At 37.3% G+C, this 17,938-nt stretch overlaps 1 protein-coding gene across 6 annotated transcripts in view; it reads left to right on the forward strand.

Moving 5' to 3' along the window:
* Positions 1–16,519, forward strand: part of dnmt3ab (DNA (cytosine-5-)-methyltransferase 3 alpha b) — a 94,928-nt gene extending 78,409 nt beyond the window's left edge. For 5 of the 6 annotated variants that reach the window (XM_030126002.1, XM_030126001.1, XM_030125999.1 and 2 more), the window contains 8 exons: positions 142–226; positions 1,184–1,329; positions 4,562–4,652; positions 4,761–4,909; positions 7,887–7,972; positions 9,666–9,735; positions 10,325–10,443; positions 13,224–13,365. In XM_030126002.1, coding sequence (XP_029981862.1) covers positions 142–226; positions 1,184–1,329; positions 4,562–4,652; positions 4,761–4,909; positions 7,887–7,972; positions 9,666–9,735; positions 10,325–10,443; positions 13,224–13,365 — 888 coding nt within the window. Of the gene's footprint in view, positions 1–141; positions 227–1,183; positions 1,330–4,561; positions 4,653–4,760; positions 4,910–7,886; positions 7,973–9,665; positions 9,736–10,324; positions 10,444–13,223 lie in introns of all 6 variants that reach the window. The other variant, XM_030126000.1, reaches the window with a different exon arrangement.
* Positions 16,520–17,938: the final 1,419 nt, after the last annotated feature.

A 17,938-nucleotide genomic window follows, 5' to 3' on the forward strand; every position in this document is an offset into this window, starting at 1 on the left:
ATATGGATGTTTTTGGTCAGGTGGGGACCACTTGATGAAATTATATGGAATGACGTGATTGTAAATACCAGTATGTGTCTGTCTTTTCTTTTTCATCTTATTTATCCACCCCCCCATCCTCTGTCATTGCTGGTGTTTCAGGATCCACCAAAGCTATATCCCCCAGTTATAGCGGAGAAGAGGAAACCCATTCGTGTCTTGTCGCTATTTGATGGCATAGCAACAGGTTAGACGAGAACTGCATGATATTTTAATCCATGTTCATATTAATAGGACGATGACATAAAAGAGTTTTAAAAAAAGCACACAAAACTAAGAATATCTACAACAGTTGTGTACATATACATTCATAATAAAATGTTTGATTAATTTTAGTGTTGCACCTAAATGAGTGGGCTGTGGTGTAAAAATACATATGGTGTGACTGTGATTCATCTTAAACTGAATTCATTTTCTTAACTTGTTTAATATTATTAGAATAAAATATCATGTTTGGAATACATGCTTCAGTTGTATTAGGTCACAGTCAAGTATTAAACTATATGTAATTTCTTTAAAAAAACAAACAAACTGACCTATATATATATATATATATATATATATATATATATATATTTATTTATTTATTTATTTATTTAAATTTATTTTTATTTTTTATTTTTTTTATGAGAAAAATGTTCTAAAAAACATTATGGTACATTTAAAGTAAATTATACTACAATACAGTGTACATTGTAGTAACGTCTCTGTATAGGAACAGATTCCTTATAATCACTATAGGAGTTTGTGTATTAACTGGTAAAAGCTAGTTTTGTTCCTTGTTTTTATGGCTTGACATTACCACAGATTTTATGAGTAACAATTAGTTTTCTATTAATTTCAATTACTGAATTAGCTTGGTTAGTTTCAGTGCTGATTCAGTTAAGGAAAAGTTCCATTCTGCTTGAATATGACAAAGATTTTTAGAAAAGTGATGCTGCTGGATGGAGCCCAGTCACTGAATGTGCTTTTTGTGCAAACAAACAAACAACAAACAAATTTAACTGCTTGCCTTCTTTAATGCAAAGGTGACTTGAACATGATTAAAGCTCAAACTATAATTGTCCAAATACTTTGTACTAATATAATAATATACTAATGTAGTACTAATGGGATTAATCAGTTGGATTTCTTTCCTCTGTAGGACTGCTTGTGCTGAAAGAACTTGGCATCCAGGTGGATCGCTACGTAGCTTCTGAAGTGTGTGAAGACTCCATTACGGTGGGGATTGTCCGGCACCAGGGTCGCATCATGTATGTTGGTGATGTGAGGAACGTCACTCGCAAACATGTAAGTTGGAGTTATGTAAGTGGATGAAAGTAAAGTTGTTTTCATCCCTAACAGTCTGGTAGAATTGTTATACCCTTGAAACAGGGGAGAAATAATCACAAAGTGATTCTACAGTGTTTCCTCTTCAAGGGATTTGACTTGAATGAGGAAAATGCACCGTCTCCCCGGAGTTAGTGGGCGGAGACTAACGCCATCACTCTCAGTCTCATAGATCAAAAGTTATCAAGGCGGATCAAATAAATCAACAATAACCTTATCAAAAATATATTATGCACTGAAACATTTTCACTTATAAGGCACCTTAGTCACAAGTCATTTTAACATCCAAATGTATATCTTTTATAACAAATTTTTAAACGTATCTCAAATCTTTCTATGAACTTCTAGCTCTATGTATTTGTATCTTGTAACAGAATCTGTATGACTGGGGACTCAAATCCAAACAAGAAACCTTGCCTAGCTGTTGCTTAATGCAGGACAACTTCCTTTTCTACCACATTAAAGTAAAAAATGGGGCTATGTTGTAGTCTGCGTTCTACGTTCGGTTCACTTGAAACAGGCTTAACCCTATGTTTTTAGGCAGACCAGAGTTCGCCTCTTTGATCCGCATCAGAGTTGGATTACACATTCACACCTCCTCAGATGAATCAGACTTTGTGAGCACACAAACTACAGTTTGACTGAATGGGGCTGGTGTGAATGCACCAGAAGACTACAGTGACAGATTATAATGCACACAGCACACACGAAACTACGCTGAAAGAAAAACACATTCAGAGTACGTCATGTTGATTCAGAATAGACAGAAACATACAGACAATATGTTTTCCAGTTTTCCATTTTTCTGTTAAAATTGTCACACATGTGATATCAACGACTCATGATTTGATATAAGTGTTTTGATCATATCATTACCTCCTCAGCATCAACACCAAATGACCCAGTTTAGCTCTAACGTTCAAACCATGTTTAACCAATTCAACAATCAAAATGTGTGTATTATGAATTACTGTTTTACTATAATGGTGCATCTACAGAAAAAATATATAGTAAGAATAGTAGTAGTACATATAGTAATGTATAAAAAGTAGTGTTTTGGTAAAGACCATTTAAATCAAGACCATGTGACGACCAAGACGAGAGCATAATGAGACCAAGACAAGAACAAGAACAGAGCAGATCCATAACAAGGACACAATAACAGCCAAGTTGAGTTACACAACAGTTTGACTGATAAGGAACATAGAGTATATGGTGTACTGTCATACTGTCAAGTTAATATTCACTAAATCTGTTTGTGAAGAGGTAATACATAGGTGGCTGCTAGCAGCTACAAGTATATACGAAAGATTATTCAAATTCTAGACTTTTACCAGATGTAGTTTCCAACATCTGTAGATAGTGATGTGATGGTGTCATGAATATGCAAATAAATATACAATGTAACCTAATGACATATAACAACATATAGCCACTTTTCATTGAAAACCAGTCATTGCAGTTTTTACATCAGCTTTTTACTGATGTGAATGTTCACTGAGTCCCAAATTTTGCTCCAGTAGACTTGGCTGATGTCTCATCCAAGTCAGCTCCTTCTGCAAATAACACACTTTCATGGTTTCCATCTAATCCCAGTAATCAGACATGATCAGACAAGGAACAGACAGGTGAGTGATAGCCCTTAGTTGCCAAAGACAAAACTTAGACTTTCAAGACCAGATTTTAGAACCACAACACTAATAGTACATTTACATATCTGTATATTATTATATATTTTTATTTCCTACTATTAGCATCAGTACCCAAAAACTGACCACTGTTTAAAGTCTAATAATATATACGATAGATGTCATTAGTCACAAACTGCTTTGAGCTCACTTGCCAAACGTTAAACTAGGGATGCACCGATACCGATACGAGTATCGGCATCAGCTCCGATACTCAGTATGTGTACTCGTACTCGTAAAAGTAATCCGATACAAATGCACCGATCCCTCTTGTGTCCGTGTGCCATTCCCAGTTCAGTGCAGCAGGTACGAGGAGGAGGAAGAATGTGTGTGAGTGTGAAGAGTGTGGAGATGGAACCAAAGAAATGATCCGAGTAACACTGACAGTACCGTTCACACACAGATACAGACGCAGCCTTCTGTCCGTCCTCTGCGTACATTCATCTGTTTTCCAGCTGATGGAGGATGAGTACCCAGACACAGAATACCAGCGGGAGTACGGAGCGGTGCGGACCGCCTCCAGCGGAAGTGCAAACCAAACCTGTCACTCATTTGTCTTTTCTCTTCCTGCTGAAGCTAAACTTTTAAACCTTACAGAGAAAACACTAACATTAGTATCACAGTAGTGTTCCTCTGTCGTCTACAGGTTTGGTATTACTGACTTTCTTCTTCTTCTTCATTAAACTTTCCTCTTCTTCGTGGTATTTGTCCAGTATGGTTAATTCAGAGCGGCGCCCCCTGGTGGATTAACTGACAAACGCTCATTCCAACACATTAAATGTCAGTAGCAGCACTTTGTTCCAGTCAGACTAATGACAACGACAATAAAGCACATTTACAAAAGGAACTAACAACTGGAATGGGATTATTAAGGACTAGGATCGGTACTCGGTATCAGCAAGTACTCAAATGGAAGTACTCGTGCTCGGTCTGCATCCCTACAATAAACCATCTCCAGCTTAAGTCATAGGTGTCTTATGCCACATAATAATGCCACAAATAATTAATGAGGTTATGTCCTTTTTAAAAGGAGAGAAAATTAGATTTTCAAAACAGGGAAACTTGAACAAATTCTACAATAAATGGCAACTGTTTATAGATTTTTTTGAGACAATGTAATTCCCTTCCCCCTCTCTTTTTTCCTTATGTATGTATGTATGTATTTATTTATTTTATTTTCTTATGTTTATGTCACCAGCTTAATTCTTTTATTCAGACTAGGTCTTAGTATTCTTTTCATTGTATTGTTTGTCAGGTTTCATTGTTATTTGTTCCTCAAAAATATGCAAATCTAAAAGTAATGGTGTTTCCAAACCTGGTTAATGTTGATCTCAGGGTGCCATGGTATTGGCATGTATTGTTCATTTTCTTGTACACACATCAATAAAAATATGAAACAAAAAAAAAAAGGAGTGTTATCCAGGTTATGTTGAAACACAACCATGAACTTTACTGACTGGAACTTTATCTGTATGTCTGATTCTCTATCTCTTATGTCACCACAGATACAGGAGTGGGGTCCTTTTGACCTAATTATTGGTGGGAGTCCATGCAATGACCTTTCTATAGTCAATCCTGCTAGAAAAGGTCTTTATGGTAGGTTCGGCTTACTTTCCATGACTTTCATTTGCAGTGTTGGTCATTCCATGGAATCTAAATCAGAGTAAGCTGTTAAATCCTGATCCTGCTGTTTGTGTTCCACAGAGGGCACCGGCCGTCTGTTCTTCGAGTTTTACAGGCTGCTTCACGAGGCCCGGCCCAAGGAGGGCGACAACCGGCCTTTCTTCTGGCTCTTTGAAAATGTGGTTGCCATGGGTGTGAGCGATAAGAGGGACATATCTCGCTTTTTAGAGGTCAGCTCCTGCACTGATAGTAGCACTCTGCACCACCCAGGTCACTGAATCATTAGTGCATTATCTAATTCCTGTGATTCAGAACTCAGTCACTATCAGCAGCTTGGACATTCAAGCTTAGTGGTGGCTGCTCAAACCATTTTTTGGTGGGGCGCAGTGTGCAAATCAGTTTTCGTTTTGCACTATTACCCCATAACCGAAAAAATGTTCAGCACCACTTGACTGCAGATTAACCACAGGCTGTATCATGTGAAGCTTGTTTATTTAACCCTTTCATGCATGAATTATGAGAACATTAATCAAGATTTTTTTCTTTATTCCTCTTTGGGCATTAAAAAAACAATGCGATTAAATTTTTTTTTATGAAGCTATTTTTCATTGAGTTGCAAAAATGTCCACTCAGCTGGACACCATGTGTTTAATTTTTAAAGCAAAGAAACATGTATTTACTGATCTACTGTGTGAAAACTATGAAATAAAAACATTAAATGCCACTAATTTGATGTTTTCTCACATTTTAACATATTCTACAAACAAAAAGTTATGGATATTTTTAATTTTTGGGCTATTCTTGTTTTTTTTCCAGTTAGGATTCTTGCACAACGCTTTTTACGTTTTTGTGTGTGAATTGAAACACTTTTTTTTTTAATGACCAGACATAGTTTTATTTACAAATGGCAAAAATCATTTTTAAAAAAATGACCAAAAAAAAGAGAAATATCCTTAACTTTTTGTCTGTAGTGTACTCTAATACTAGTCATTACTCACTTCATGGACATAATATGCCAAAAAAACTAAACAAAACTTTTGTTGTTAATTACAGTCTAATAACAATAACAAGGAATTGATTTACACTCAAACATGTTAGATCAGGTTTATCAAGAACAACAAAGTTACAGTAATGTTTTCAGTGTCGGTGTATTATGGGATGGTGCATGATCGTCCACTGTGTTGGCTGATATGGAACTGAAACAACCAAACCCATGAATATACAAGAGAACAGCTGGAGAAGAACTGTCCACTGGAGTGAGCGCTGTGCATGAAAGGGTTAAATATACATTTTTTGGTAAAAATATTTTATGTGAGTCCTATCATCTTGTTCTTCATGTGAGTCAGGTGGGGCGGCAGCCTAGCGCCCTCTATTGATGAGCCACCACTGTTCAAGTTGCTGGTAGTGACTGATGTGACATTAACACATGGACTGGTGGATGACGAATGCCCCCTTGTGGTATCACCTCAATATACACACTAGTTCAGAGGAATATTGATCCTCTTTACTGCTATTAGGTGAAAATAAATCCTCATTCTTCAGGCTTTCGACTAACCACAAATTGATTTTCATCAATTCGAGGGGGGGCTGAAAAGTTCACAGCCTGACTCAGAAGGAGTTCTTCCACAGCAGTGAAACTGTGCATACATTCAATTCAACCTCTGCTGACACTAACTGCATGGTTTCCTTCCAGATAAACCCACACTGGATCAATAATTTAGGACTTTGAACAGTAGTACTACAGACATTTCATGAAAATGCTTGCTTTTCACCCCTCCCTCGTTCTCCCTACCCCTCTTGAATTCCTCTTCCCAGTTTTGCACAGTTGATAAAGCTGGAGCACCATCCCCTATAGCAGGGCTGTCAAACTCATTTTAGTTCAGTTCCACATTCAGCCCAATTTGATCTGCAGTGGGCCAGACCAGGAAAATAATAACTGAAAAAAGTAAAATTACATTATGATAATGTTTACATCTACAACGTTTCCTTAAAAATCTGAATAACATGAATAACTTGAAATGTCTTAAGAAAAACAAGTGTAATTTCAGCAACGTTCTGCCTCAGTTTATCAGTTTATTATTTACACATGTGCATTACAACTTACAGTACAATTACACAAAACATTTAGTAACAGGCAGAATATTGGTAAAATTGTATGTACTTCTCTTAAGACAGTTAAGGTTGTTCATATTTGTTCAGGTTATTGACATTTTTTGTAAAAGGATAGTTTATTAATGTAAACATTTTCTTGTAATTTTACTTTTTTTCATTAAAACAAAGATAAAATCTGCAGCTTTCATTATTTATAGGTTATTGTGATAATATTTAACTGGTCTGATCCAACTGAGACGTATTTGTTCTGTATGTGGAACCTGAATTAAAATGGTTTTTACACCATTGATTGTTAATATCTTCAGTGTAATTCATCCTACGGGCTGGACTGGACCCTTTGGTGGGCCGGATTTGGCCCTCGGGCCGCGTGTTTGACACCTGCGCCCTATAGACACCATGTCAGCAGGAATGTCCTGGGGGGCTCAGCCCTTTTTCTGCAGACATCTGATCAGACCACGGTGCCATGGATGGTTCACCAAATGTCTCTGGTACTACTGTTCAAAGTCCTAAAGTATTGATCCACTGTGGGTTTGTCTGGAAGGAAACCATGCAGTTAGTATCAGCAGAGGTTGAAATGAATGTATGCACAGTTTCACTGCTGTGGAAGAACTTCTGAGTCAGGCTGTGAACTTTTCAGCCCTCCCCTCGTATATAAGGACTTTTTTTCAGCAGTAATTTACTCTTTCTGAGCGATAACTGTACTGTTTTGTATTACATCAGAGCAAAACATCTTCAATCTCCTCTCTAACAGATGTATTTCTATACACTGGGAATTTAAAATTCTGTAGTATACAGTATGTTAAATTATGTATCATCATACCAGGAAGACTCTTCACCCAATCCGTCAGACAAAATGCGATCAGATTGAAAGTTAAGATTTGAGCAGAATAATGTTTGCTTTGGTTTGACTGAACCCAGAAAGGACAATAATTTAGTTTAATCTAGTTTACAGTTGTCATTAATATAAAATTCAGAATGAATCCCTGACTGGGGAGGGTATCAGTGAGCAGGACAGGCAAAGTGTTGAGCAGAGGGGGGGCAGGGTATGAGTAAGCCCCGCCTACTTTTTCACTTGTTTTTTTTCTTCCTTATCAGTGCAACCCAGTGATGATCGACGCTAAGGAGGTGTCTGCTGCCCACCGTGCCCGCTACTTCTGGGGGAACCTTCCTGGCATGAACAGGTTGGTGTAGTGGCCACCATAACCAGGACCACAGCATGAGCTCAGATCCAAGGATACAAAGCAAGGGCATTATGACAACCAGTGTTTCAAAGATTACACAAATGGATACTGTACGGTGGTTTTAAGGGTCATTAACCCTTTCATGCATGAATTATGACAACCTTCATCTAGATTTTTTTTTCCTGAGTGTTTTTATTCCTCTTTAGGCATGAAAAAACAGTGGGATTGAATTTTTTTATGAACCTAGTTTTCATGGAGTTACAAAAATGTCCACTCAGCTGGACACCATGCACTTAATTTTTAGCTTACCGGCTGAAAGGCCGTAAGCTGTTGTCGTCATGTGGCGTCCGGCGGCGGCGTCTGTTACAAAAATTTTAATCATCTTCTTCTCTGAAACTACAATTTCAATTGACTTCAAACTTGGTATACAGCTTCTTTATGATGATGTCAGCAAAAGTCAGTGAAATTATTTGGATCTGGATCTGATTCTGGATTTGGTGCCACTTTGAAAAATGTTCCCATTATAACACATAGGAAGTGGATTGATCCAATAAATCAGTATCAATGATATCAAGTGTGAATTTGAATTTTTTACAGATCTGATTGGAATATGACCAAAACATGGACTATTTCTGTAATAGAATAAATACACAGAACTGGGGCAGAATAAATGGATCTGGATACATTTCCCAAAGCTTTGAATTTGGCCGGTCAGCTACAGGGCCATTGGTCTGATTTTTTTAAGCAAAGAAACATGCATTTACTGGCATACTGTGTGAAAACTATGAAATAAAAACATTTTTAATGCTTCTAATCTGATGTAGTCTCACATTTTAACATACTATAATACTAGTTATCACTCACTCAGATAATATAAAAAAAACAGGTTTATTAAGAACAGGAAAGTTACAGTAATGGTATGAATTGCATTGTAACGGATGATGCATAAGCGTCCATTTTGTTGGTTGATATACAAGTAAAGCGACAAAAACCATGAATATATAAGAGAACAGCTGTAGAATAGTTGTCCACTGTAGTGACCACTATGCATGAAAGGGTTAATCCAATCCAACTTTATTTGTAAAGCACAGTGAATTAAAGTACTGTACAGAAAAATAAATAAAAACCAAAATAACAGAGTAAAATACAAGAATAGATTAAAAGACATAGAACAACTGTAAAAGATTAAAAAATAACTAAGTAAATAAAATAAAATTTAAAAAAAATAAAATAAAATGGATAGATAAAAATACAGAAGAATAGATAAAACCTAAATAAAAGAATAAAATACAAGAATAGATTAAAAACATAAAAAAGCTGTACAATTAATGCCAAATTTAATAGGAATAAAAACACTCAGTAAAAAAATCTTGATTAAGGTCCTCATAATTCATGCATGAAAGGGTTAAATTAAAACATAATTTTGGGAACAGCTGTCACTGCTACCACATGCCATAAATGCCTCAGTTTCTAATGAAGCTAACACTGCAATAATAATAACCGTGATAATTTTGGTCACAATAACCGTGATATGAAATTTTCATATCGTTACATCCCTAATCATGATATATCGTATCGTGATATTAGTATTGTGATTTGTATCGTATCGCCAGATTCTTGCCAACACACAGTCCTGGTCAACATGGTACTTAAATAAATAATAGCCATGATTTCTCTTGTGTTTCCTCCTCAGGCCTCTGTCTGCCATGTGCACTGACAAGTTGGACCTGCAAGACTGTTTGGAACATGGTCGAACAGCCAAGGTACCTGTGTGACACGAGTCTGATGTTCATGAATGTTCAAGGAATCATGGACGTCATACACGTAACTCTGAATGTGAAAGGAATACAAGAAAAATAATAAATTCAAGAAAAAAATGAATTTAAAAAGCACTTTTCATTCAAAATGTAACTTTTAGAATAATTGCAGTCATTATAACAAGTCAATAAACGATCCAAATGAAACAACAGCAGATAAATGTAAAATTATAAAATAGCATTATTTATTTCCCATGGATTTTTGAGCATTGTTTTTTTTTTTTTTGATTGATTGCTTAAAAGCAAAACTGCATCATGGCATCTCCCAGTGATTACAAGAGGCAGTTCATATTTGACACATTTGAGCACTGAAATTCTCATATCTAAGGTAGGTGAGTTCTGGAGAAGAGCACATCAGCTGTATCAAAAATACCAGCATAGGAAAAGTGAGAAAAAAACCCAAAAAAGTTGAACTGTAGCAGATGTCCAGATGCACAGTGTACTGTTGAACGGTCAAAGTCTTCTGCATGGTCAGGTCAGCTATATGCACACCACTGACAAATCCTCAGCCCTCATTTTCTTCATGTCCCGTCAGTTTGACAAGGTGAGGACCATCACCACTAGGTCTAACTCCATCAAGCAGGGCAAGGACCAGCATTTCCCTGTCTACATGAATGAAAAGGAGGATATACTGTGGTGCACTGAGATGGAGCGGTAAGTCAGCTTAAGTGCAGTCCTGTGCATTCAGGATCTCCAGATCTAAATACTAAAACCTCATAAACTTCATTAACAGGACCTGTTGGACTTTAACGGCCTGATTCCAGTCCAGGTACCAGAAAGGGTGCACATACAGATAAAAATAATACTGCTCTATCCAAAAATCAGACAGGCCATTTGATTTGTCTGATATTTCTCTTTTAAAGTCCTAAATCTGTGTGTATTCTGGTGTCTCCTCTAAATGTGTCAGGCTTGTACCCCTGTCAGATCACACATTCTTGGCTGTACGGACACTCCAGCCTAATAGCCTCCATATTTAATGCCTACACACATATACAAATGTTTCAGACCTCAGCAGAATCATGCATTGTTTCTTGCATAGATGTGGTGTCCAAAGCATGCCTGCTGAAAAATTCCATATATTGACAGAAACAGTCAAATCAGAGCCACATATTTAGAATGTGGTGTACGGACACTACTGGTGTACGGACTCTAGCAGATGTGAATGGAAATGTGTCTGAGCACATGGTGGCATCTGTGTTCCATCTGGAACTAAGTCTTCTGGTACAGGAGGACACAAACATGTGGAACCAGTGAGAACAGTAGATCTGTAAGGCATAGAGTCCAGATTAGTGATGGAAGTATATTGGTGTACGGACACTCCAGGAATTTGGGTGAACAACGCACCATTGAAAACATGCGCTTCCACGTAAACATCCGTTTGACACATTGTTCCAAATGTTGTGCAGCATACCAGGGAGCAGAGCCACATCTGTCTAGTTGTGCAGATTTAGTCCTAATAATACTGAAAGAACAGGTTCCCATTCTATTATTCCAATTAAAGGGCTGGAAAAGAAGGGGTTAACAACAAAATGGTGGATTGTCTTAATACTGAAAAGAAGAATTGATAATCAAACAGCTGTTCAACACAAAGGATCAATAAATGAAAAACAATGTGATGTGTGTATTTGGAATAAAAAAGACACAGGAGTTGAGTAGGAATTATATATTGTGTTCCAAACATTATGGACAATCATTTTGCTCTGTTATAACAATCAAATTGTGCCCATGTTTTCACGCTCATTGGGTCGACATTTGATCAGTTTTGATCCAGTTTTCTTCAAATTTGGAGGATTGACAGATCTAGTAATAAGATGGACAAAGAAACATTTTGGGAATGGTTTTGGAGGATCTGTTTGGAATACTGACTAAGAACTGATGCAAATATACTGGTACAGCTGGATTGTGATCAGGCCGATAAGTGTGTGTGAATTCATGAAGGTTGAAGGTTCATCAGTGTAACAGGATGTGTTGTTCGGTAACACTAAAAACAGTTGGAGCTGTGGCACACACTCAGACTTGGCCCCAGTACTGTGAATAGGAATGTCCTCTGGGATGGACAGAAGGAGTTCCTACCAGGCTGATATTCTACCACTGAGTGAAAGTTAGCACACCAGTTAACCTGCGTTAAAGACATGAAAATGATATGACAGCTGCTGTATATGTGTAGTGTGGCGTAAGAGCACTGCTCATTACGCTTCAAAGCACTTTTTTTCACTGAATATCCACAGTTTGTGTGAAATTCAAGATTAACTTATCACTGAAATATAAATAATGTCGTGTAAGAAAGGCAATACTATTAAACAAAGGAAACGGTCAAAGATTGACACTGTTTTGACTGACAGACAGCATCACCTCCTGCACTGAATAACAGGCAAGAAAACATTGCACCTTAAAGCTGCTGGTGGCCTTTGAGCTGCACAGTGAAGTAATTTTACAGACATTTTACAAAATCAGTCTGTTAAATGAAAAACTGGAAGCACTCGGAGAGCGCAGACCTCCGCCAAAGCAGATCAGTGCCCCGGATTTGGATGAACATTTCAGGAAATGTTGATACTGCCACAAGGAAGAAAGGATTAAATTTTGGTGGTGATCAGTGGTGGGGGGGATGGGGGGGCCACTGATCTGTCTTGTTGGAGGTCTGCGCTCTACGAGTGCTTTTCCAGAAAGAGAGTCATTAACAGACTCACACTGGGGACACTTGTTTAATGTCAGAACGGGGCTTCAGTGAGGAGGAGCCTCAAATTCTGTGTTCTTCAGACTCCTTCAAGTAAAGTCAAGTAAAATAAACTGTATTGTCCTCTGGGCACAGTGCTACATATCACTGCTTCACAGACAAGATCAAAATCCTCATCACATGGACACATTAGAACAAACACAGACATGGACGACACATGACAAGCACATCACAGAACATATAAAGACATCTAAAGTGCAGGGAGAGAAGAGTGCTACAGTTTGGTGTGTTTGTTGCTCGTTGCTCTGTTGCACTAGTTTTTAACATTGTTCAGCAGATTAATGGACGCTGGGACACATGATAATTTGAGGCGGTTGGTTTTGCACTTTGGTGTATGAAATCTTCCTGATGGAAGAAGTTTGTATTCAGAGGACAATGGATGAGTCGGGTCTGAAGAGATTTTAGTTGCTTGTTTCATGCTTGTTGTTCTACAGATTATCTGTGGATTCAGATTCTCGCAGACCTATAGTCTTAGTGTCTGTTTTGTGCAGATTGCCCAGCCTGTTCTGTGTCCGTACCAGGCTGTGATGTCATATCTGATGAGGCTGTCTGAGATAGCTTTGTAAAACATGTTCAAGCTGTTTGACTCTTTGTGAGATCTAAATGTCAACATGATCTTCCTGTGTCTTCCTCTGTTTGCTGCCCGTCCCTGTCCTGTGTCTGATGGTTTGGCCTCGTCCCTTTGACGTCACCCCGCCAGGGTCTTTGGCTTCCCGGTCCACTACACAGACGTCTCCAACATGAGCCGGCTGGCGAGGCAGAGGCTCCTGGGCAGGTCATGGAGCGTCCCCGTTATCCGCCACCTGTTTGCACCACTCAAAGAATACTTTGCCTGTGTTTGAGCAGTGAAGGAAAACCTGCTCAGAACCATTTAGGAACCACAACTCTATGTTGTGACTAGAAATAAGAGCCTTGATCCTCAAATTATACGTTTGTATAATTTGCAAGCATAAACAACATTGACGTAGACTTCACATTATTTCTTGTATTTGAATTGTAATTCTTATTTTATTTAATTTTGATATGCCATTTTACCTTTTAGCAGTGTTATCAAGTATTGTTGATTTGTTTGTGCAAGCTATACTTGAGACTATGCTTTCTTCTCAAGACAATGAGACAGAAAAGTGCTAAACGTCTGTTTTCAAGAACACGGCAATGCGATGGGAAGGAGTGGAAAGAGAAGCGGTGGAGTCAAATGTTTCTGCTGTGTGTAAGCGCGCCACGTCATTCAGGCTCAGGCGAGACTCAAACCTGGGCTGCGGCCACGCTTCCGCTTACTGAGCCTCACAGAGAGTGGAGAGAGCTGTGTCTGAGAATCCAAAACACCAGATCACATATACCTCTTTGTTTACAGTTTCTATATACACAACTGAAGGTAATAAAGGTACTACTGTAATATGGTTCCAATACCATGGTGCTCCAAGATGATGAGAAACATCATAACCCATGTGGCACTTCAAATACACAATAAATAACAGAGCTTTTTGAAGCTGTTGCTGGAAAAACTTGTGTTTGATGTTTTTACACTTAATGGGGAAAAAAGACTGTGCTGTTTGGTTCACTTCAGAGGTAGGAGTGACTTACTGGATCCTCCTCATCCTTACCATCCTCATCTTTTCTGCCTTTTTCAGCTTTTATACCGTTTGTACTGGTGCTCATTTTATGCTTACTGACCTACACACAGGCGTCACCGCCTGGACCTGCACAAAAACAGAAATATGAAGCCACATGGGAAATGATGTTTTCTGTTATTTGAAAAAGAAAAAAAAAAAACTAAGATCAAAAGTCTGTGGTGAACTACTTTTTTATAGTTTCATCCTGACCAATGACATTACTGTACAACTGTTAGGTAAGTGTGGTGAGTGCGAGGGAGGGTGGGTGGGTGACCAAGACTGGGCGTTAAAGCCTCTCTCTTCAACTCCCACTCTCTCTCGAAACATGAAAAAAAAAAAAAAAAAACTGTCAGGTGCAAATCCTCAACAATATGGTGCGGCTTCACAAAGTTCTTCTACCTTTTTATAGCAATTTTGTGCTGTTTTATCAACATTATAAAGCACTTTTATATGTATACTTTCTTTTTTTTCTTGATATTTTTTTTAATATTGGTTCTTGTGAATTGTTTTGTTTGTTTGGTTTTATGATGTGAACTGATCTACCCTCGTGTAATACTTTTTGTATACAGTAGGGCTGTGCCAATAGAAGTGAACGAATGGATAATTTGAATATGTGAAACTCATGTATTTGACTCAGTGTACAGTAGATGGATTGACATTTGTAACCCCCCCCCACCCCCTCCACCCAAGGCCCTTTCCCCTTCATCCATCGTCCATATTGTTCTCTGTTTTACAGCAGCGATACAGTATGTTCAGTACCCAGATTCAAAGAATGTCTATTTCTATTAAGATTGTAAAATGTAAGACAGAGTTAAATGTGCTTTGTGTAATATTTTGTCCCGTATGAAGGACAGCTGGCCTTCTGCCACTTCCCACATAAATCGTCATGTTGGCAAATTTACGTTTTGATCCAAATTTGGATTACATTCACAAACTAAATTCTCTTGATTGTAAACCTCAAAAGCTAAATATATGGAGGATTTAGGCTGCGGTTCGTCAAAACAAAAAACTGACACAGTGTTTGACGTCACGTTGGCACTCAAAGAATAAAGAGAATAGAAACGTATGTTATCGCTTATCTATATCGTATTTAAGGATTGAAAAATTTAAATTTAATTTCTTACTGTAATTAATTTCTTAAGTGACCTTACTGACATCATTTTTTGTCCATGCACACAGGTTCAGTGTGAGCTGCTGTCCTCAGTGATGCTCGTTCCCCCTCCTGATATGATACGCTTTGTACATTTTGTACATAGTTTTCCAGTTGCTGTTGTTTTCATTTTGTTTTTATCTTTTTTTTTTTTTATCCTGTATGAGATGTACAAATATAATTCTTTGCTAATATATATCATCAAATTAGGAAAAAAAATCTTAGGTTGGATATAAAATCAAGTGACAAATTTGAATCAGAAATTGCATTAAGCATTAGCTGTAGGGAGACTCTAAGTTGATGTTTTGGGTTTTTTTTTTTGTTTTTTTTTTTTAATTTTTCTTTCATACTGATTTGTTTGTGTCAAGTGAATCCAGATTAAATGTGGTGTGAACAATGTTTAGCAGTGGCCTATGGACAGCTTTAAGATGAACGGTCTCCACTTCACTGCACAGCCCTACACAGTGGTGTTTTATGCTTCAGTTTTTGTTTTGTTTTTTGTAAGACTTTTAAAAGAGGGATTGTAGGTGTTCTTTCCGATGGTGCTAAACATTTTATCTAATCAAGAAAAATATATTTGGTTGGAAGAGAAATAAACATGTCTTGACAATGACTGTTTTAAGTTCCTTGTAGTAATGGAAAAGAACTATTATTTCACTCATATAAATATATTAACAAAGGCATTTTAACTTTGTACTTGAAAAAAAAAAAAGGATAACAAATAATGAAAGGTTTCCTATATTGTTTTAGACTAGAGATTGCTGTAGTTGGTGCTTATTTGTGGGAAAATCGTGTGAGAAAAAAAAAAAAAAAAACGGTAATAACTTTTACTGTAGCATAATGTATGCTTAATACGCATTGCTTCTTAATCCTACATTCCATGAAATGATATTCTCCATGTCTGTTTTCGGATGTTGTTTTGAACCGGTTCTTTTTTCATTTGTTTTTAAATTCAGAGACAATATTTCATTTTACTGTTCAAGCAGGTCAATCCTATATTCAGTGATACTGTTGACACTCTGTGTGACTTTGTTTCTATCATAACTGTTAATGGCCTAACTGCTTTTTCATCAAGACCAGTTCGTACAGCAAATGTAGCAGTCATTCTCCACTTTGACAGCCCCCCCACCCCACCCCCCCATACTTATGTTTAGTGTCCAGAGAGAAGATAAAGGCTCTGTATGTACTTGTGCTGGAGAACACTTGAATAAATGTATTGTTTTTGTGCAAAGATCTGCCACCTCCTGTGCATTTGTTATTCATGTCTAATAAAATGTATCTGTACCATTTCATTAACACAATAACAAACCGTCTTTACTCCAGAATCCAACCAGGAATGGTAAGATCATGAACTGTACAAGCATAACAACCGTGTGTAATATATCTCACTTAAAAAACTTTGACATACGGCTTGACAAAGTTTATCAGGTAACTTTGTCTAACTCAGTGTTTTTCAACCGTGGGGTTGGGACCCCATGTGAGGTCGCCTGGAATTCAAATGGGGCCACCTGAAATTTCTAGTAATACATCAAAAAAAAGTTAAAAAAAAAAAAAAACTTACTAATAAGAAAAATATACATTCAGCCTCAATTAAAATAATAGCCTAATCTATAAATATTGACTCCATATTGTCTTTTTAGTTTGATGTGAACAGAATAATATGACATTATGCCAGTGCTTTTCAACTTAGGATCAGGACCCCACATGGGGTCGCCTGGAATTCAAATGGGGTCACCTGAAATTTCTAGTAATTGATCAAAATAATAATAAAAAAAAATACTAATAAAAAATATGTGATAAGGTGAGAGAGACAATCCCAATCCATAAAAGACAAACTGAGTGTGAAACTGCAGCACTGTGGTTCTGTTTGGGTCACATGTTCACTGTGGTCAGTTTCAGATGCTGCAGCTCTTTCATAATTCATAGTTTCAGTTCTTGTTTGTTCAGTATTAATTGTCCTCCTTGTAAATCCCAGCTGGACTGACTGGACAGATCCTGACCTTTGTGCAGTAATCTACACCTGGATTTACTGCCTCTGTCCACGATAATAGACATTATATAGAATAAATGTCCTCTAACATTAACCTTTATTTACAACATACAATAGCAAACTATTACATGATCAAAAATAAATTCATTTTAGCAAAAATTGAAAAAAAAATAAAAATAAAAAAAAAAAGTCTCTGTTTTGAATGTCTGGGGTCGCCAGAAGTTTGTGATGTAAAAATGGGGTCACAAGCCAAAAAAGGTTGGAACCACTGGACTAACTTTCTGCATCCAGATGATTCATTTTTATTTAGTTCACCCATTTCAGCTGGTGGTAACTTGTTATCAGATCATGTGCACCAGGTTGTACAAGCAAAGGTGTAAAATGATGTTGCGTGACATTGGCCTTGTCCTGTTGCAGCCGAAACTTTCCATGATTTTGGACTGAAAATAACGCTGAAAAGTTCCACAAATGAATCTTTTTCCTCCAGTCTATACTCTTTCTTTCTGCCAAAAGAACTTACAGAAAGCTAATATTTATTAAACAGTAACAGCAGTGCAAAGCATTAAACCTTCATCTATGCTGGATTTGGTCACTCCAGTGGTCACTCCAGTGGTCAGTTCTTCTCCAGCTGTTCTCTTGTATATACATGGTTTTGTTGTTTC

Source organism: Sphaeramia orbicularis, chromosome 22 (assembly GCF_902148855.1).
Source record: "Sphaeramia orbicularis chromosome 22, fSphaOr1.1, whole genome shotgun sequence".
NCBI classification, from domain to species: domain Eukaryota; kingdom Metazoa; phylum Chordata; class Actinopteri; order Kurtiformes; family Apogonidae; genus Sphaeramia; species Sphaeramia orbicularis.